The sequence below is a fragment of the Grampus griseus genome (genome assembly GCF_964374135.1).
Source record: "Grampus griseus genome assembly, chromosome: 14".
In the NCBI taxonomy this organism is placed as follows: domain Eukaryota; kingdom Metazoa; phylum Chordata; class Mammalia; order Artiodactyla; family Delphinidae; genus Grampus; species Grampus griseus.
This window is the reverse complement of record NC_139008.1, coordinates 51,031,985-51,054,485: the sequence shown is the minus strand read 5'-3', so window position 1 is coordinate 51,054,485 and position 22,501 is coordinate 51,031,985. Positions and strand designations below refer to the sequence as shown.

The 22,501-nt window shown below is 40.6% G+C and overlaps 1 protein-coding gene across 6 annotated transcripts in view; it reads left to right on the top strand.

Annotated features, from left to right (window-relative positions):
* SNAP25 (synaptosome associated protein 25) overlaps positions 1-13,571 on the top strand; it is a gene marked incomplete at both ends in the record, with an annotated part of 28,532 nt that extends 14,961 nt beyond the window's left edge. Inside the window, 4 exons of one of the 6 annotated variants that reach the window (XM_082669943.1) lie at positions 1,871-1,988; positions 5,695-5,808; positions 8,337-8,481; positions 13,503-13,571. In XM_082669943.1, coding sequence (XP_082526069.1) covers positions 1,871-1,988; positions 5,695-5,808; positions 8,337-8,481; positions 13,503-13,571 — 446 coding nt within the window. Of the gene's footprint in view, positions 1-1,590; positions 1,709-1,870; positions 1,989-5,682; positions 5,809-8,336; positions 8,482-13,502 lie in introns of all 6 variants that reach the window. The other 5 variants (XM_082669941.1, XM_082669942.1, XM_082669944.1 and 2 more) reach the window with 5 other exon arrangements.
* Between the last annotated feature and the right edge of the window lie 8,930 nt (positions 13,572-22,501).

Below are 22,501 nucleotides of genomic sequence, written 5' to 3'. Positions count from 1 at the left end.
TTGCATTCCTTAAAGGAAACTGGAATGAAGTCTTCAGAAAAGTACAGAATTCTCTGGATTGTAAAGAATTGTCATCCATTTGTTTTTTAGCCCCTTTAGAGATTTTTCTTAAGCTATTACTGTACCTATATTTATTCAGCAAAAGTTTGCCAGCACTGCACCCTTATTTCCTCCGGCTAGCCTATGCTGGATAAACATTTTGTTTTCCCTTGTCATTTGAAAAGCAGAGCAGAGATAGCAGATTCTTAATAAGTTGAATTCTATTCCTCAGCCCCACAAAAGAGAACATAATAGGCTCTTATTTTCCAAATGGATAGTCTCTCCAGTTTGGGCCACTAGTGAACCTAGCTTAGTTTTCTGGAATGACAATTTCGACTGGAATGACAATTTAATGTGAAATTGTTTTTAAGTGATTATGTATGCCCTTAGACTGGAAATGTATTTACCAGTTTTATTATAATCATGCCTTCCTTCCCAGAGGCGTAGGCATGCATGCATGAAAATATAGATGAAAGGAGGAATAGAAATGTAATTAGGTTTTGTAAATAGACAGCCAAGACATCCCATTGCTGTCTTAATGGTCTTAAAAGCCGTTTTAAAAATCCCTTCATGGAACTTATAGTTTACTCAATTTGATGACACAACTTTTGAAAAATTAATCAAGTTGGTGTATGTTACCCTGGTGACCTAGAAGTATGATTCATTTTTATGGGTATTGATCTATGTCTTAGGTATACTAAGGTCAGCTTTCCTGGCAGTGATGACTTGGTACTGTTTTATGTTCCAATCCATCACCTTCCTCCAGAGACCCAGGCATTCATTTTTCCCATGCTCTGCCTGGGGTTGGGGTCTAGCATTTCCCATTGTGGAGAATGGGAAATCAGGGGCAGAGAAGTGAAATGCCTTCCAAAGCTTTCATTACAAGGAAGTCATAGGATAAAAGGAATTTAAATGTTCCACTACCTATAACATTGCTGTGCTGATGTTGCTTTTCTTAGAACTTGTGTTAATTGAGTATTCAAAACCAAGAGCTGTCCATGGCCTGCCTTTGACTAGAGAAACACTGCTAGGGGGAAAAACTGTATGGTATCCAGTGATAGTTATCACTGTAGTTGTTATTTTTCCCAAAGAAGAAGGTGGATTATTTTCTACCCTTAGCTGGTTGAGGATGCTTAAAAACCAGAAGACTGAGACCTGTTAAAGTTGAAGCAGACACTTTCTCTAGTAGCATTACATCTGAATGCCTAAAACATAAACTAACATGCTGTTTTCTTTCTCTTGGGTTTCACTGGTGTCTGAGTAAGTGAATATGCTGTGTTGTTTTCCTGGATCCTCAGAATCTAACAGGCCTACCTACCCCATCCCATCGTATCTGCACTATAAACTATTTGAGCATCATTTTTGTTCATTTCCTTCCACCCCTGGCTGCATAGGGGAGCAACAGCCGACTCCAGCAATGCATCCTCTCGGACAATGCATTGTAATAGCTCTCCTTCTTTTTCAAATTCCGTTTCACATAGACATTTCTCATGTTCTGTTGGAAACCCCCCAAAAATTCATTCCACACTGTCATCCCTTTGTCCTAACCAGAACAACTCGATCGTGTCGAAGAAGGCATGAACCATATCAACCAAGACATGAAGGAGGCTGAGAAAAATTTAAAAGATTTAGGGAAATGCTGTGGCCTTTTCATATGTCCTTGTAACAAGTAGGTACTGGGTACCAGCTCTAATCTGTGGCGTCCAGTTTTCTTTCTTTTTTTTTTTTTCTTTTTTAATGTCAAAGTGAATGTCTGAAGTTTTGTCTTTTTTTTCTTTGTCCTTTTTCATCTGCTTCATTCTGTGGGGATAAAATACTTGTGTTTAATCAGAACAACTGGAACGCATTGAGGAAGGGATGGACCAAATCAATAAGGACATGAAAGAAGCAGAAAAGAATTTGACGGATCTAGGAAAATTCTGCGGGCTTTGTGTGTGTCCCTGTAACAAGTAGGTGCTGCCTGCCTGCCTGAAGCTTTGGTTTCCCAAGGCCCATCTCCAAGCCTTGACAAGCTCATTCCTGCTGGGTGCAAAGGCAGGATGAGTATGTGGCATGCAGAACAGATCAATACCGTCTCCAATGCATTCATCTCATAGCATAGATGATATTAGTGGGAGTTACTGTTGATGCATTAAAAATCAGGCATACTACAGTGAAAGCTTCACTGTCAGCAACTTTTATTGATGAACGTTTCAACATTTTCCAGAACGTGTACCTCGAGACAGAGACTAATCTCAAGAAAGAGGTGCTTTAGAGAACATAAAATCCCATAAAAGAGGGATTTTATGTTCTCTAAATCCCAAAAGCCAAAATTGCAGATTTAGAAAAGACTGTGGGTAAGTTGGGAAGATGAGAAACACGTATCAAGGTCTGATTTTTCAGAAGCAAAAATAAGAGTTAATTTGGCCCAAACAAGCATTTCATAAGTTAGAGAGTATGACAGCAACTCACCCTTTCAACTGCCCACCAGTTGCCAAATCGTGTCAGTGGTTAACCCGTAGATGCCACAGCTGCACCCAACTCAGAGGCAATGAGTCCTTCAACAAGAAGTGCTCAAGCCTTAGCCAAATTGGACCCATCCCTCTCCAATTCCTCCTCTTGGAAGACCTCCCTGTACACTGGCCGAAATGTTGAAATGTGTAGATTTTGCATGCACAACATCACAAAACATTCAACTATTAAGGTTCTGCAATGCTTTTTTGGAATGTAGCAGAAATGTGACATGTGGTTATAAAGGTTTGCAACAGAAGGAACCTGAAAATAAGGGTTCTGGAAGGTAGTCTCCTTTGACTAGCAGTGAAAAAAAAATGCATGAGCGGATTGTCCAACATGCATTTGGAAAATTAAACCCGTTACCCGATCCCCTTCACCTCTCCCACTTCCCTTTGAACAGAAGCCTTTTTCCTAAAAGCTCTCCTGATCCTAGCTTTTAGAATAGAAATTGATGTCATTTCTAGCTGATTATATGACCATTCACATCCTTTAAACTTTGAGGCTGATTTAAAATATCCCACTTCCTGTTTAGGAGGGGGAGGGGCTCAATTTACAAATAAATTTAAACTTTTATTTTTTCTTTTTTTAAAGAATGATCTACAGTAAAGTCTGATTAACTGGAATCTAGCTAACTGGAACCCTTGAGTATATTTATACTTTTGCTCCTTTCCACTTTTAACAAAAAGACAAATGAACAAGGAGAGAACAAATCCCATCAAGGATTTTAAAGTGTTTCTCTTTAAGGTCAGTCTAGGCAGTTGGCATTCTTTCACTCAGTCTCCATTCTATATAACTTCTACATCCAATAGGACCAAACAGTAAGAGCTGAGCTGCGGAGGAAAGGCCATCAGACACATCAAGAGAAACCATAACCAAGGAATGATTTGATCATGCTCACTGCCCTAAGACTCTGAGGCAGGAAAGTAGCTCAAGAATCTAACAGATATTCAGCCATCACCCTTGAAATAAAATGTACCGCCATGGCCCACTGCTAATGAAGAAAGTCCAATAATTCACCAAAATGACATTGCTACGCATTCCAGTTAGTCAAGATTTAACTGTATATCCTTTTCAGTGGCCACTTGCCCCCAGGTGAGATGTCTACCTGCTTTGTGATGAATTTCACAGGTACATTTTCCCCATCCATCAACTGTATGTGGAGAAAAGGTGGAGGCAGGCCCCCTTCCCTCCCTGGGATGGATTCTAACGTTCAGATGAAATGACGACCCCTATGAATTCCACATACCAGTTGGCAGTAATTCCTTATTGCACAAGAGACCCTAACTGAGCTTCAAAGCTTGACTGAAGTGTTCCGTATTGTGTGTAAATAATGCTTTAAAAACCATGTGTCACAACGCAGTGGCTGGTGGTGCCCTGGACTCTCTGAGGGCTTCGCCCTGTCTCGGCATGTTTCGAAGGACTATGATAGATGTCCGGCAGTTATGTGAGTCTATGTGCAGCATTGTGGGTGCAGTGATTCGCCTTCGTTCAGAAACGCAAACTTTCCCACCCCCTTGACTCTGCCAAAGATGGTATACCAGACATTTTACATAGCAGAAAGCATCACAAGGTCCATATAACTTCTGTTAATGTGAGGATGGAGGAGATGGGGATTTGAAAAAAAACAACAACAACAAAACCAGACTCTAAACTCCATTAAATTAGATTTTGGATCCTATCCCACTAAGTGGGCCCCTGGCTCTTTAGAGCAGTGAATTCTGACTGCTCTAAGGCTGTGGTATTATACACTAGATTGTGGAAGTTGCTGAAATTCCATTTGTACAATTTTCCAATTTGTCTCCAAGGTTTCTTGGTCCCTAATCTTCAAATATTAGTATTAGAGCCAGTTTTAATAAATGGCTATGGTCCTACACTAAAAGAAAAAAAAAAGGTTAAATTCCGGTGTCTTATAATAGAAAATGTAAAAATGGGACCAAAGGAAGTTCTGTTCTTGGACTAAAAAGCATGTGGTTTCTACTATGCAAAGAACCTAAAAACATCTTTGATTGCTCAATTACAACACACCTACCAAAACACGCTGCACATGTTTCTATTGGGCACAACAGGTATGCCTGGATTTTAAGTTTTTCTCCAAGGCAGCTCAGTGAAATATGGCCTACGGAGACCACACCAGTTCCAGACCACTCTCCCCCACCACATCCCAGGACAGTTTGAAGTAGGAGTCTGTAACCACTCCCATCCTGCCCCTCAGCCCAACAAAGAAGCTATTGAACTGCGTTTCAAATCCTCATGAAGGCTATTACTGTCCTGCTGGTGCCTTTTTTGAGAATGGTCAACTTCTGGAGTAGTTTGGCTTAAATGAGAATGCTTCACTTTCTACTCATGCCTGTAGCTGGTGCATGAAGAAGATGTAGAGGGATTTCCCTTTTTGGTGCTAGATGGCTTGTTCTCTCTTCTATTTTCCTGCATTCATTTCACTACGCTTCTTTTACTTTTTGTCTCTGTGGACAAAGGTTTGTACATCGATTCTGGATGTATGGTAACTGTTTGGAAGTACCGATATATTATCTAATTCAAATCATTCTAGAGGCAACTCACAGACCATCACGCTTGGCCAACCACCAATCCTTTATGTTCTCCATGCAGAGTGGGAATGCTTGTTTCCACACATGCGTTGGGGGAAAACAATTAAGCAGGGAATCTTTGCATGATGGTGTGTAAAAACTTGGTCCAGTATGTTTTTCTTGATGACAGTGTGTTCCTGTGGTGTGATGTACACACTCTACTTGGCAGTCTTGTTTTGTGTCTGTCTGCCAGTATGTTTTTTCTGTGTGTTTTGTGTCTCAAAATATAACCGTGTCATTGAAATAGAACTGAATGTCCTCTAACTACCTTAATCCTTGTCTTAAATCCAACTAAACTACAAAAACAAACCAAAACAAGAACAACCCGCGGGCAAAGGTTGCCATCTTGACAATTGCAATTGACTTGATTGGAAATAAAATCCTGAGTAGCTGAGGCATGGTGGTGGCCAACTCTATGGGTCCAGATTATGATATATCGGTATTCTCTAATGCCTCGAATTAAAACTCATTCGCTTGGTTCAGTTCTTAGCTTGAAGAGGTAACCGTTATTGTGAGCTTGATGCTCTGCCCCCTTTGCTTGTCACTCACCCTCTTTTTTGCATAGGCTTAAATCAAGCGATGCTTACAAAAAAGCCTGGGGCAATAATCAGGATGGAGTTGTGGCCAGCCAGCCTGCTCGTGTGGTGGACGAACGGGAGCAGATGGCCATCAGTGGTGGCTTCATCCGCAGGTGAGCCTTGGGCAGCCAGCGCTATGTAAGTTATCTACTTTTGAGTGACAAACCACCCCAAACTGAGTGGTTCTAAAACAACAACTAAGGGGTTCCCTGGTGGTCCAGTGGTTAGGACTCCTTGCTTTCAATCCCTGGTCGGGGAACTAAGATCCCACAGGCTGCGTGTAGAGGCCAAGAAAAAAAAAATCATTTTTCTACTTCTGAACCTCTATGTTGGCTGAGTAGGTCTTCCAAAAGCCTCTCCTGGACTCACTCATTACATGCACCCGGGTGAGGGATGATCCAAGATGGCCCTCCTTGCTTGTCTGGTGGTTGGCTGGGGCTGTGAGTAGGGAGCATCCATTGTTTTCTATGTGGCCTCTCCAGCAGGAGAGCTGAGGTTTCTTGCATGGTGGTGGCAGCAACCCAAGGGGCAGGCTCTGATGAGCAAGCACTTATCAAGCCTTTGTCCACATTACATTGGACAAAGCAAGTCACATGACCACATCCAGCATCAGTGTGGCAGTAAACAGGTGTCTCATTCTGTGAGTTTAATTGGAACAGAACTTATGAAAGATTATTTACAGAGATGTGGGCAGGGTCAATAATAAGGAATGGCAAAGCACTTATGAACTAGGAATAGCAGGAAGAATCCTGAAGGGATAGGAGAGAGCTGTCACCAGAACCCAACTGTAGTTATGGCTATGGGCAGGGGCTGTGGGTTGAGATGCAGCCACTGTCAAACCCAACAGGAAACTAGAAAGGGAAATAAATGCCCCAACTCCTCAGTCTCTTGTCCTCCAGTCTCTCACTGGCCATTGGACAAAGCCTACTGGAGGGCAGAGTAAGAGAACCTGGGTGATAAGGTTGTAGAGAGGTCAGCCTCTCTGGGCAGAGAGCAAAGAAGGCCAGAGAACAGATCTGGGGGTACAAGTAGAGAATAATGAGCAGACCTGAATTCTTATTAATTGTTTCTTTTGAGATCTGGAAGCAAAAGCTAACTTAAACATCTATTAAAAAATCTCAAGTCACACAGACCTGCCAACTCGGAACTAAAGTCTCAAGAGATCAGAAAATAGTAATAAGAACAAATATCTCTGTTGTTAAAAAGAAAAGGAAAAAAAACTATAACTTTTTACAGGTTACTACACTAGGACTTAGCAATGACTAGGGTTGCTGTTTGTACAGCCATCTATACCCAGGCCTTTGTAGCTGAGACTGCCAACAAACCAGATTCAAATGTCACTGCCATTTGTGTATAAAGATCTAGATATCTACCTAGAAATAACAGATGACAATTCTATTCATGTTTCTATTTGCTCCAAGGGAAACCAGACCAGGGGTCCTCAATCCTGGCTGCACATTAGAATAACCTGAGCAATTTTTAAAAAGTATCAGTGCCTGGACTTAATCCACACCAATTGAATCAGAATTTCTAGAAATGAGATCCAGGTATCAGTAGTTCTTAAAGCTCCTCAGGTGATTCTAATGTGCAAATAGGGCTGGGAACCCTGGAACCAGAAGTATGCCTTAGCTGCTGAAGATCATTTAAATAAGCTTCTTTTCTACAGAAGAAATCTAGGAAGTTCCCCTTTAATTTTATCTGGCCTGGACTGCTTTAAAAACCTTAGGGGGGCAGTCTGCATTGGGATTTACCATGGGGGATGGATTTTAACCCCTCTGAACATATTTTAGCTCATCACCATCTGTTGTAGAAAGATATTAGTTAGCCAGACATTCTGGAATAAGTACCTACTGTTTACAATAAAGAGTTATTGCCCTCTTAACTTTCAAGCTGAGCTATGAAAAACATGGGAAGGCACTTTGGATAAGGCACTTTGAGAGCCAACTCCTTCCTCCCCATTCAAACTGAAACAATAATCTTTTATCACAGTTTTCTTCCTTGAAATCAACCATTCACAATGCCACCAAAACCCCCATAGCATTGAAATCTGAGCAAGTAAAAATCATCTTGAACAAGTAACTCCCTTTGGAATTCTTGGGAGCAAACAGGATTAAGGGGAAGACGGTGATTCTCATTAGTCTTCCCATTGATGTTGGTCCCAAATGGGGAAGAAGATGAGTGGAGAAATTCTCTGACTTAGTACAGTAGCTTTTGTTTCATTCTAAATTTGAGTCTTGGAGATTTTGACTGACACTTCAGAAAGAAAAATACAGTTTCTAACTAGTTCCATTCTTTGACCTGAAACCCTCCCAACTAATCCTCCCAGCTGATTTTACCCTTAAAAAAATGAAAATTGGGATAAACATATGAAGGGAGGAAATGATGTGTTGGTGGAAGCAAGAGAAGAAGATAAATTAATCTATTTAATATGCTTTCTTTAAAAATAGAAATGTAAGTGTTCAATAATGCACTTTAAAACATCATTTTCCAATGTACAACAGCGAACATGTGTTCTTGTATAGAATAGAAATTTTAAAAGAATAGGATTGATACCTAGAGGTCTACAGATTTTCCCTAAACTTTGAGTCCTTGGTATTTGAGTTTTTTTCCTATCTTCTAAAAACTGTTCTTTGATGCCCAGGGTAACAAATGATGCCCGAGAAAATGAAATGGATGAAAACCTGGAGCAGGTGAGCGGCATCATTGGAAACCTCCGTCACATGGCCCTGGATATGGGCAATGAGATCGATACACAGAACCGCCAGATCGACAGGATCATGGAGAAGGTGAGCATGTGGCATTCAGCAAGTTTCCATTGCTTATCACTTCCTCTGAAATAACCACCGAGGAAGTGCGAAGGGCATAACAAGACCCTCAAACCGTGACTTTGGATTCAGACGTTGGTAGATAGACATTTTCCCTTAATTTTCTAAGACAAAAATCCAGCAACAGATAAGTAAGTAACAGGGTAGAATTTAATCTAGCAGATATTCCTCAGAGGAACCTTTGCTTCAGGCATTGTGCTAGGAATCAAAGGACATATTAAGATGAGAAAGACATCATCCCAACTGCCAAGAAACTCACAGCCTACAGAAGGCAGTGAGCTTCAGATGAAAATATAATTTGCCAAGAAAGCCACACATCAAATGCTAAATCATGTTAGATGAGGAAAGATTTCAAGGGTCAGGGGATGGGAAAATCTCCAAAAAAACGGTTGAATTTGAATTGAGTCCTAAAGGATGGTTAGGAGCTTGTCAGGTGGAGATGATGTAGGAACAGAATCAGGAAATGAGCAAAAGAATAGTTATTTTAGGTTAGCCAGATGATGAATATGAGCTTTGATTTTATAAGTGCCAGAGCTTTAATGACAGTTCAAAAAGTCCCAGATTCCATTTCCAGTTCAACAGTGCACATGTCCAGAATCTCAAAGTAGGGAACATAATCTGATGAAGCTGCGTTCACATAAGGACACCAGGTGTCATGCTAAGACTGAGCCCCCTAGTGTCAACAAGAGGCATAAGGAAGAGTAGAGACAGTAGAATGGAAAAGGGTAGGTTTGGGCTTGAGATTAGGAGGAAACAGAAAGAAACACTGGAAAGCTCTTATATAAAGATTTGGGGCACCCAAACCTGGTATTCTACACTATGCAAATCTGATTCAGTCTCTATGTCTTTGTATTCCACTCCCTCCCCAATCAGTAGACTCCTAAATATTGCTTGTAATCTCTTAAAGGTGTCCAAATGCCAACAGGGAGAAATAGACACATTATGGGTTTAATGGTAATTGTGCATCTATAATCGATTCTACGTGGCTAATCTTATATTGTGTGAGTTTATTCCTTGGAAGATATTGAAGTTTTGAGGCTGAAACCCTGAGTTTCTTTTCAACAACTCATTCCACTTTGGTAGGGGGAAGAAGGATGGTTTTTGAGATCTCTTGAATCATAAGGCTAAATACTCAGTTTCTTAGTACCTAAGCATTCTCCACTGACTTGAGAAAGCAATGAGTAGACATAAAGGGAACGCTTTGCCCTATTGTGTTCTGTGCACTTTATATTAAAAATATTTGATTGCATAACACTTTGGCTAATCAATATTGAGCTACACAGATGTCAATGTTAGTTGACAAAATACTTGAGCTCTGCCTACTTTACAAGTCATGACATACTTATTATTGTTAAGAGCCTTTGATACGCTAAAGCTTTTAAAGCTTTTAAAGCAAATCAATAGATTTTCAGAACAATATTGGGGGTTTCATAAAGCACTAGAGCCAACAGAAATGGACCTAACCATTACGGCCCAGAAAAATGAACTAAGAAATAATTGCTGAACTACCTTCCAACAGGAAAATGATTTTTAAAAAATGAAGAGTAGTCATTTTCTATCAAAGGACCCAATTGACTCAGATGTAGGGAGATAATGTATCTCTAACTCACTTAGAGTCCTAGAAGGAGAAGTTCTACTAAAAGAGAGGGGTCAAATCTTTATTGATAGAGCTGGGCTTTAAGCAAGCTGTTTTCCTGGAAAGGCAAGTGACATCTTAATTCTGCCGCTTTGTATTTCTAGTTCTCTTCTTTAGGAGAATACCTTTCATTCTGGGCCAAGTTTGCTATAAGAGCAAAGACATGTGCAGCTATAAGGTTTAATCAAAAGTCAGACAAGTGGATAGGAAATAGTCATTACAGTTTATATCATCCTTGAATGCTGAATTGCTTAAGAAGTAAGGTAGGGGTCTAGTTGCCATTGAGTAACTAGCCTTTTTTTCCCCTCAAAATAACAATGTGGATATGATTGAGATAAAGCCCATTTCAACTCAGCATTGCTCCAAATGATACATGTTACATGAGCTACAAAATTATTAGTAGACTTCTATCTTCTTGTGCAAGTTCTTACTTCTGATAACAGGAAATGGTATGCAGAGGTCTCCTGCATATTTAAGATTAAATCACACTGTAGAACAAAAGAGAATCTTCTGATGTTTCTCCCATATTCTCTCGTGACTCCAACAGCAATCTTCACCCAACTTCATCAGTCATGATCCTTTCTCATCACTTCAGATAGCAGTGAAGTTTTGGGAGTCCAAAACAACCCAATTTTCAATACATCCTTATGGACTGTCAAGAAATTACTTTGTCTATTTTAAAACCTTGTTTTCTGATTTAGGATATTTATATATAGACAATCTTCTAAGGTTAAAAAGCTACGATTCTCTTAGAAAACTATTAAAACAGGGCAAGTTTATATCAGATCTTTATGGGAACTGTTGCTAAGGAAACAACTTAGTGATGTTCAAACTTGGACTTAAAGTTGTCAGTGGAAGATGATACACACACATTGAAATACAGTGAAGTTGAAGCTTTAGCATTGCTCACATTCTCTCATCAACAAGGAAACATGGAATTTGAAAACTAAGATCTTGAGTACCAGCAAGGTTTTCCTGCTCACCAGCTTCATGACCTGGTTCCTCACCTGAAAGATGATAAGAGAACAGTGCAAATCTGGGGTCAGAACAGGCTGCCATGTGGGATAGTGAGTATCCACTTCTGGAAGTCTGAGCTGTGGCCTAAAATCTACCTGTCATGGTCTGAAGTTGAGATTTCCAGAGTGTTCAGAAGGGTGAACTAAATAGCTCCTTCTACCTCTCTTACTGGCTTTTTTCTTAGTCATCCTGGGTTTCTCACAAGGGCAAATCATGTACCATATCTTGAGTATATTAGCAAGTTTAGGATTCTTTACATAGAAATATGAAAGTTGGAATGGGATATATTGCATAAATAAAGTCCTAAAAAGCATATAAATAGAATAAACACAGACACATTCTCCAAATACCAGGAAGACATCTAAAATAAGATTATCTCAGGAGTTTTTTCTAAAAGCACTACTGTTATATAATATAATAAAGATATGGCACTTTTGTACTGTATGGGCTGGAATTTTGATATGCTTCAGAAATAATTCAGGTGGACATCACAGATGGCTGTTAAAGATAGGTCTGTTCCAGCTCCTCCCAGATCCTTTGAGGATATCCAAAGAGTAACCTCATGCTCTACTTCAAAATATCCTCTTGTACCATCATGTGAAGACTCATCAGTGCATTCTTAATGTAAGAAATCCTAGAATGTTTGCCTCCAGAAATGCTATCCATTTTTAAATGGATGATTTTTCTCATTTGAACAGTTCTCAAAGTTAAGTCTGGAAAAATAGAATAATCCAGTCTTCAGGAGCATTTCACACTGGTCTGAGCCTCTAATTTTCCTTTGTACCAAAGAGTCATTATTTCTGTAGCTGAAGAGGGAATACTTAAGAGCCAAGTAAAATTGGAGAGAATACCCATTTCCCAAATTAGGAACCTAAGGTCAAAAATATGAATCTATAGATCAAGGCAATCAAGGAAAATTAGTGTTCTATCTTATCTGTTTTGAAGTCAACACTTAATTATCCAAACAGATGGTAGGGAGCCATTGCCAGATAATTTAGAGTTATGGATAATCTAGAATTATTTTTTATTTTAACTTGGCAAATTTCTATTTGAATATTGATAACTCTAGTGTGCTGAGAATTCACAATTAAACTGAATAAAGAAGACACAACTTGGTGGAGATTGGAAAGCACCAAGCACAGTCATGGATGCAAAATCAGTAACTGTTGAGTAAATACTGGTTGATATAAAAACAGTCCAGTTTCCCTACACTGCCTCTCAGCTTCCTTCCCCTCTTCCCAGGCTGGAGAGGGACAGACAACATTACCAATCATAATAGAGGAAAACAACAGCCTAAAAAGAATTTTTGTCTTCCCTTCTACTTGCTGACTCATACATTTCTCAGTGGTGTCAGGAATAGTTTATTTTCTGGAGTTTAAAGGTATATCCAGGTAGCAGACCTGGGTTTCATGATGCATGCAGACCAAAAGGTAGCTCAAGCAGTGAAGGGGTCAGTCAAGGCACAAAATGATAGTAAATGATCCCCTGCTAAAACAAGCCAGTTATAACTCATAAGAGTAAGTCTTCAGAAATGGGGCTAAACAATTATTAAACATCCTTAAAAGCAAACCACGTTTTCACCCAATAACAATAATTACAAGATAAGATATGTTGAGCCCTTAATTTTTGCAAAACATTATTCTAAACATACTATGTGTATAAACTCATTTCATCCTCATAGCAAACTTAAGTAGTAAAATGACTAACATAGTGACTACCAGTGTGGACGCTGACTCCAGGGTGCTGGCCTTCTGACTCTGGTTTCCTCATTTATTAGTTCTGTGACATTAGACAAATTGCCTAAATCCCCTCTGCTTAGTTTCCTCACTTGGTAAAAGGAGCTAATAACAGGATATACCTCATAGTTGATGTTGTCAAAGTTGAATGAGTGGAACTGTGCTCATTAGCAGTGTTCTTTATTATCCCCAGCTTATAAATGAGAAAGCTGAGGCCCTGAAATGTTAAGTAATTTTCCCAAAGTGACACTGCTAATAACTGTACAAATGGCAGGAATTCAACTCAATCCAACGGATGTGAATGCCTGCCATAGAAATCACTGGGTGTCATTCCAGAAGAGAAAGATAAATGATATAACTCTGCTCTCCATAGTAGGGAAAAGAGTCATGAGAACTAAGATCAAGCTTCTGTGATCATGTCTAAGTCCAGCCATAAGCAATGGTTCTGGGAACACAAAAGGAGGCATGGTTCATTCTGATCAGGGAAGTCTCAAGATGCCTTCACCCAACAGGAGCAATTTGAACTAGACCCAGAAGGATGAATGGAATGTGAATGGGTAAACTGAATTCTGTTTTCTTTCCCCTTTCTCCAGGCTGATTCCAACAAAACCAGAATTGATGAGGCCAACCAACGTGCAACAAAGATGCTGGGGAGTGGTTAAATGTGCCCACCTGTGTCCTCTTCCAAATGCTGTCGGGCAAGATGGCACCTTCATGCTTTTTTCATGGTATTACCTAGTAGGTCTGCACACATGCACACATCAATCCGCCCCCATTGTGAATGTTGTCTTGTGTCATCCATCAGCCCAACAATACTACGTGTCTTTTGTTCTTTCTGGGTCTCTTTCTTTCCAAAGGCTGTATATAGTGGTCATTTGGTGGCTCTAACTCCCTACGTAAGATGTCTTGGGTTTCATTTTTTCCTTTTCTCTCCTCAGTGGCGTTTGCTGAATGACAACAATTTGGGAATGCTCAATGTGCTGTTGATTCTTTCAATACACAGTATTGTTCTTGTAAAACTGTGACATTCCACAGAGCTACTGCCACTGTCCTTTCTTTGGGTGTCAGGCTCTGAAACTCTCAAAATTTGCTGTCTTTGGTTCCTCACGGCTGTCATCTGTCTTTATGATTTCATGATTAGACAATGTGGAATTACATAACAGGCATTGCACTCAAAGTGATGTGATTTATGCATTTATGCATGAGAACTAAATAGATTTTTAGATTCCTACTTAAACAAAATATTTCCATGACAGTAGCATACTGATGAGAAAACACATACATAAAACAACAGCAACAACAGCAAAACAACAACAAAGCATGCTCAGTATTGAGACACTGTCAAGATTAAGTTATACCAGCAAAACTGCAATAGTGTCACTTTCTTTTTGTCAATATTTAGACTTATTAATCATAATCATCCTTTTTTTAAAAAAAATTGTTTTTAAAAAGATGGGTTAAACACGCTCACCATTGAACCATTTCCAGCAAAATATATGTTTGGCTGAAACTATGTCAAATGGATGTAATATAGGGTTTGTTTGCTGCTTTTGAAGGCTCTGTTTTGGAGAAAGCAACCTTGCTGTGAAACAGTGTGGAGATGTAAATTTTATAAGGCTGATTCTTATTAATCACCATTTCCCCTGTGGTTTGTTATCAGTACAATTCTCTGTTGCTTAATCTAGAGCTATGCACACCAAATTGCTGAGATGTTTAGTAGCTGATAAAGAAACCTTTAAAAAATAATATAAATGAATGAAATATAGATAAACTGTGAGATAAATATCATTACAGCATGTAATATTAAATTCCCCCTTGTCTTCTCTGTCAGTTTGTGATGTGATTGACATTTTGTAGCTAGTTTAAAATTATTAAAAATTATAGACTCCAGATGTCTGTTTTAATTTCTTCATGGACCCACTCACATGAGTGGATGCACTCACATGAGAAGAAGAAATCTGGATGGATGCACTCACATGAGAAGAAGAAATCTGGCTACTATCCCATTGCTCCTAAGAAGCCAGTTCTGTGTGCTGAGGACACTGCATGGAAAAAGCAAAGGTGTCCCTTCTAGACACGATCCAATGACAGCCAAAACTTGGCTTGATTTTTATAATCTGTTTCAGAAATGCTTGTGTGTAGGTTCAGTGTTGTCTGTGGGGAAATGTAGTTCAGCCAGAAGGCATAGAAAAAAATTCCATGGGAAAAATATCTGTGGTACTCAGACTTGGCTGTACATTGACTGAGGTATATCAGGTGTCAATCAACTCTCATCTTCCTTCCTCTCTCCAGTATCCCCACCAAATTTAGACCTCCACAACCACCACCACTGCTGCCCCCACTTTATTTAACAGCTTTATGGATGTGTCATAAAATTCACCCATTTAAAATGTATAATCCAATCGTTTTTAGTATATTCACAGAGTTGTGCAATCTAATTTTAGACTATTTTTATCATCCCAAAAAGAAAGCCCATACCTATTAGTAATCACTCCCATTCTACTTCCCTCAGCCATAGACAACCACTCATTTAAGTTCTGTCTATAGACTTGCCTATTCTGAACATTTCCTGTAAATGGAATTATACAATATAATGGAAGCCTTGTGACTGGCTTCTTTTATTTAGCATCATGGTTTCAACGTTCATCCATATTGTAGCATCTAACAGAGCTTCATTCCTTTTTATGGCCAAATAATATCCATTGTATGGAAAACACATTTTGTTTATCCATTCATCCACTGATGGCCATTTGCATGGCTTTCACTTTGGGGCTATGATGAGTTATGCTGCTATGAACGTTCGTGCTCAAGTTTTTGGGCAAACATAAGTTTTCATTGCTCTTGATATTACCACCTTCACCACCATCATTTCCTCTGCCACCAACACTTCTCCCACCATCACCTCCACCATAACCTATACCCTCCTACCTCCACCGTGACCACTGCTTCGACTACCACCACCTTGACCTTTCCACTACCTCTGCCACCTCTCTAACCGTCTTAACTAGCACCTCCATCTTTATCACTGCTACCTTCCCAGCCACAACCATCTCATTCATCACCACTGCCACCACCACAGTTGCCCCCACCTCCATCTCCTCCACCACCTTCACCAACACCACCGTTATCTCTCTCACCTCTGCCACCTCCTCTGTCTCTGTCTCCTACCCCATAATGGCAATGCAGGCAAATGTATCCTGATTGCTCTGGTTGGCTGCCATATCATTTCACCAGTAACTCTGGAGGTTTGGTGAGAGCAGCTAAGAAGTAAAAACAGTGACGACAAGCTCATCATTCTCAGGGAATGTTTGCAGTTCTTTACCCTGTTCCCAAACCTCAGAACAGGTTCTAGAGATACCCAGGTGCTCAGAGAAGTTATTCTAAGGACCAACTCTAGCAACACATTTATTCCTTAAAATTAAGGTAATAGAGAGGATGCTCAAAGATGGAGAAGACGAATAAATATACCGTGTATGTCGAAGCTGCTAAGGGGTCGATGTATGGGCCGAGTTAGAAAATTCTTTTCCAAACTCCATCTGTTCTCAGTGAGGTGAGTGAGTGTGGTTCCACATTGTGTGAGTAATTAAAATCCCACACTGGATACATGAAAAGTAAGACATGGGTATCCTGCTTTAAGGTCCATCACATAATTCATTCTGAAACATATTTCCTTTGATAATTGAGCTTGTCTACCCTCAGCTTTAATGCAGTCAGCTTCATTTGGCTAAAGGAAGACATATTCCCCAGGGATGAATCAGATCTGTGTAACGCACCAACTCAGGAAGTACAGTAGAAATATAATTACTGGAGCAAGGTGGAATACTGTGAAGCCCAAGTCTTCTATCCCTCTCATCCGTGAGCCTTCAACAGAACACCAGAAGGTGAAAGGTGGTCCTGTGTCCTAGTGACAGAGTCCTTTCCTCTTGTCTGCCTCTCCATTTCTACTTCCGGTTTTCTTTTTTCCACATCCTCCCCCAGCATCTGCTTTGACCATCTTGTCCCAATCTTTGTGTCACTGATTTGTCAGCACATTGATAACGGCACTGGAAATTGAGAGAAAGGGAAGAAAAATCATACTTGTGGTCAGCTAGTACATTCCAGGTGCTGTGTGAAGTGCCTCATTAATGTTGACTCATTAAACACTCTTAAAAACTCTGAAAACTTGACATTATTAGCCCCATTTTGCAGAAGAAGAAATGAATAGATTATTTGAACCAGATTTCTCTTGTTTAAGCTAGTAAGTGACAGAGGCATGATTCAAGCCAGATGTGTGTGTCTCCAAAGCTGTAGAGAGGCCTGGAAGATAAATCCAGGATTGTGCTTCTCTCAATTCAGCTGGTCAGGAAACTCCGAGAGACATTTGGCTTCACAAAGAACAGTAAAGACAAATGTGCTGGGCTTCTTAGTAGAAGGTCTTGGTAAACCCACCTTTCATTCATTCATTCATGAAATGATTTTTTTTTTTTTTAGAAGATGTTGGGGGTAGGAGTTTATTAATTTACTTATTTTTATTTTTGCTGTGTTGGGTCTTTGTTTCTGTGCGAGGGCTTTCTCTAGTTGTGGCAAGCGGGGGCCACTCTTCATTGCGGTGCGCGGGCCTCTCACTATCACGGCCTCCCTTGTTGCGGAGCACAGGCTCCAGACGCACAGGTTCAGCAGTCGTGGCTCACGGGCCTAGTTGCTCCACGGCCTGTGGGATCCTCCCAGACCAGGGCTCGAACCCGTGTCCCCTGCATTAGCAGGCAGACTCTCAACCACTGCGCCACCAGGGAAGCCCCTCATGAAATGATTATTGAGCCTCTATGCCAGGTCCTGTTCTGAGTATTGGGAGTGGGAGGGGCAGGGACAATTCCCTCGATTCATTGAACTTACACTCAAGCTGGGGGGTTTATCTATCCAGATAAACCAACAACTAAAATATGAAGTGTATCAGATGGTAACTGCCCCAGAAAAATATAAAGCAGTGAGGAGGGTAAAGAGTGTAGGAGGTAGGAGAGAAGGTGTTATTTTAAAATAGAGTGATCCAGGAAGAAAAGGTGAAGTTCAATGTTGGGAGTAACTAAAATGATATGTCCAGAGCGAACCCACTTGGGAAGCAGAGGCTGGGAGTGATAAAAGGAACGTACAAACTACCTGTATCTTTTCATTTCGTAGTACTGGCGTACCTCCTCTACAGCTCAATCAATACTGGTTTTAAGTATTTCCTACATTGTCCAGAAGGAACTTGTGAAATCCTTGGCCCTATGAGCAAGAAGACTCAAAGGATGAAACAAACAGTGTGCAAGGGATGAGTATTAAGTCAAATGTTATTAGAAGAGTAAAAAAGTGTTGACTTCATGATCCAAGATTTGGGAATTCTTGCTCTAAGTGGCCATCATCCAATCATCAACTTATTAATTTACCTTCAAGTACATTAGTCATATACCTCAGGCTCTCCAACTAGCTTTTGGAAACTCAAATACATCTCCTAGAATGTAGGGGAAACAAGGAAATTAAGAAAAACTAAACCATGAACAAGTCATTTAACTCTAGTACTCTCAGTTATTTCCAGAACGAGTTGCCAAAACCTCCCAGGCTGTTCTAGAGCCTCACTCCCAGGCAGGGCGCCACCAGCTAATGTTCCCACCCACCACATAGTTCTTAGCTCCTCCAGCCTCTCACCATAGCACAGCTTCAAGACCATCCTGTTTATGGGAGTTGCTGCCTTGAGTTCACGATTCTCTTTCCACAAGCAAACTGGAGAAATTGACCCACAGTCCTTCTAGCAGATGTTGCTAGTGCCCTGCCCACATCCTCTGAGCACTTACCTCTACTCCCAAAAGGTGATTTACAGTGAAGAACCAGCAATTCTCTGCCTTGAGGCAGGGAATGTCAGAAGTGCGAAGCTTTTTTTTTTTTTTAATTAATTTTTATTGGAGTAAAGTTGATTTCCAATATTGTGTTAGTTTCTGCTGTACAGCATAGTGAATCATTATACATATATCCACACTTTTTTAGATTATTTTCCTATATAGGTCATTACAAAGTATTGCGTAGAGTTCCCTGTGCTATACAGTAGTCTCTTATTTGTTACCTATTTTATATATGGTAGTGTGTATATGTCAGTCCCAATCTCTCAATTTATCCCTCCCCCGCTTTCCCTCTTGGTAACCATAAGTTTGTTTTCTACATCTGTGACTCTATTTCTGTTTTATAAATAAGTTCATTTATACCATTTTTTTAGATTCCACATATAAGTGATATCATATGATATTTGTCTTTCTCTGTCTGACTTGCTTCACTCAGTGTGACAATCTCTAGGTCCATTTATGTTGCAGCAAATGGTATTATTTAGTTCTTTTTTATGGCTGAGTAATATTCCATTGTTTACGTGTACCACATCTTCTTTATCCATTCATCTGTCGATGGACATTTAGGTTGCTTCCATGTCCTGGCTATTGTAAATAGTGCTGCAATGAACATAGGGGTGCATATATCTTTTTAAATTTTCTTTTATTTTTTATTTTTTGTGGTACACGGGCCTCTCACTGTTGTGGCCTCTCCTGTTGCAGAGTACAGGCTCCGGACATGCAGGCTCAGCGGCCATGGCTCACGGGCCCAGCCGCTCCACGGCATGTGGGATCATCCCAGACCAGGGCACGAACCCGTGTCCCCTGCATTGGCAGGGGGACTCTCAATCACTGCGCCACCAGGGAAGCTCTATCTTTTTGAATTATGGTTTTCTCCGGATATATGCCCAGGAGTAGAATTGCTGGATCATATGGTAGCTCTACTTTTAGTTTTTTAAGGAACCTCCATAGTGGCTGTACCAGTTTACATTCTCACCAACAGTGCAGGAGGGTTCTTTTTTCTCCACACCCTCTCCAGAAGTGCTGAAGTTTTAATGCCCCTGGAAGCAGTCCTCGACCAAGGATGGATAGGGCTGGATGAGTGGTTTCCCCAGCTTCTTTGCCCCCAGGTTGGGATGGCTCTGAGGCATGTGTTCTCAATATATTGTCTCCCAGAGTTCATCAGTAGAACCAATCTCAACTTCCTCACATGACATCTTGCCTGGTAACTGTCACTTTCTTTATTGGCTGTCTTCTCTTCTCTGCCTCTTTGCCACCTTCCTACTTGTATTTCCTGAAATCTCTTTTCAAATAAACTACATGCCCCCAAATCCTTGCCCCAGGGTCCCCTTCTGGGAAAGCCCTACCTAAGACAACACGTTTTTATGAGATTCATGCCAGCTTCTGATCATCTCCTCCAAAACACTGCCATAGAGAAATGCACTGCCTGCCACCCACTTGCCAGCATTCTTTACTTGCCACTGTTCTTTGGATCCATCCTTCTTCAGTAAAATGCCCCTTAATTCCTACTGCATGTGTATAGAAACTGGCGTTCCTCAGTGGTGAGCAAGGAGCTGCATGCAAAGCAGTACCAATTATTGTCTGAACCCATGGCTCTGCATTTGTGAAATCTGGCTTCTGCCCCTCATGTAGCACCCACCTTCCCAAAACAAGGGTTGGAGGGATGAAAACTTATAGTGAAAGACAATGTGCTCCCTCTCACAAAGTTATAAACTGAAGGGTAGCTTGGATGTGCTATGGAAAGAGAATTCAATCAGGAGTCTTAAGACTAGCCTGGGCCTTAGTCTATATATGTCTAAGCAAAACAGATATAATGATGCTTGCCCTACTTATTTTATAGGATGGTTGAGACTATCAAGTGGGATCATGTTCATTAAAATGCCTTGTAAATCTTATGTGCCACAAGATGACAAATAAAGTGAAAGAGAACATAGCACCACCAGGACTGAAAACAGGCCTCCCTTGCCACTTTTGGTTAGAGAATTCACTCATTGCATATGTGCACACACAGTGTACTCCCTGGACTTCACCTTAAGTTTAAATAAATTAATTTTCACATCAAAAATGCTTCATACTTTGTTAAACCTACTAACAAACTCTTCAGTTATCTCCATTCTGAATTGTAGCAGTTGGTCTGCTAAATTTTTTAACCATTAAAGTTCTATCAGTCTCTTTGACCTTTACCCAAAGGTAATAAAAGTCAAGAGTGTTAGCACTGTTTTTGCCATTGTTCACATCCAAAATAAAAGGCATCCCAGGGACTTCCCTGGCAGTCCAGTGGTTAAGACTCCATGCTGCCAATGCAGGGGGCACAAGTTCGATCCCTGGCTGGGGAGCTAAGATCCCACAATCCACATGGCACAGCCAAAAAATTTAAAAAAGAGACAAAATAAAAGGCATCCCCTAGATGTTATTGTGAGACCCAAATGAGTCGTACACTCTACAGTTCTGTCTTAATATTACCTATTGTTATCACTGTTGCCAATACTATCAATGATAATAAGGGAAACCAGGCAAAGGATCCAAAGAATATGGTGGAGGCTGTGAACCTCTGTAACAGTTAGCTATTGCTACAAAACAAGCTGCCCCCAAACATGGTGACTTAATAAATATTCATTTGGCTCACAATTCTGCATTTTGGCATTTGAGGCTGGGCTTGGCTGGCAGTTCTGGTCTAGGTTGGGCTCCTCACATAACTACAGTCAGCTGGGCAAGTTGGCCAACTGTCTGCTGAGGAACCTCCCTTTTTCGCTCTGTGGCCTCTCATTCTCCAACAAGTCAACTAAGATTTGCTCTCAGGGCAAAATCAGAAAAAGTCCAAGAAAAAGAGTGGAAGTAGGCAAAACCTCTTGAGGTCTAGGCTCATTGCTTCTACTACATTCTATTGGCCAAAGCAAGTGACAAGATCAGTTCAGATTCAAGAGATAGGGAAATACACTTCTTATTGGGAAAGGCTTAAAGTCATATTGCAAAGGGCAGGGATGCAGAGAGAGGTGAACTATATGGCTATCTTGGCAATCAATCCACCACACCAACCGAGAGGCCTATGGAATTCTCCTTCTGTCCTCTGTGTCCTTGTCATCTCAAGGAAGCAAAAGGGTAGATCCTCTGTGTGCCTTAGAGTAAGCACACCCGAATATTCTTCCCCTTTAGTCATATTCAAAAGAAAAACTGTAGGGCTCAGCAGGCAGCAGCCCAAGCGAGGATTTGAGAACCCGAGCTGAGTGATTGTAGGACTGGGCACTGCTGACAGGATGTGGCAGCCAGTCGATAAGACTGACCTTAATCCCAAAATAACGAAACTAATCCCTCCTATTCAAAGCAATAGGGTTTCAGCACCATCATTAACCCCTAAACACCAGAACTGGAAAGAAAACATTTTAAAATGTTCAAAATAGAACTGGATCCTCAACCAGCACCTGACAAATATCCTTATTCTAAAAACTTCTGTGGTTTTTTCCCTGCCATCTTTTATTTGTTGCTATTTTGTGGGAATTTACATGGAAATTTCTCAGGAGGAGGGCAGGTGCTTTCTTTAATTTTCCTTTCCTCCCAATCTTTTCTGCACAAAAATACACCATTCTCTTTGCTAAAAGGATAAAAAAGACTGATTACTCAGGGATGAAAAAGAAATTATGTGTGTCAGAGACAGCTTAAGTACACACAAGTGTATCCTGGTTGTCTGGGGAATGGGGGTGTGGGAGGAGACTACTGTCTTCCCAGGCACCGTCTTAACTTCTTTA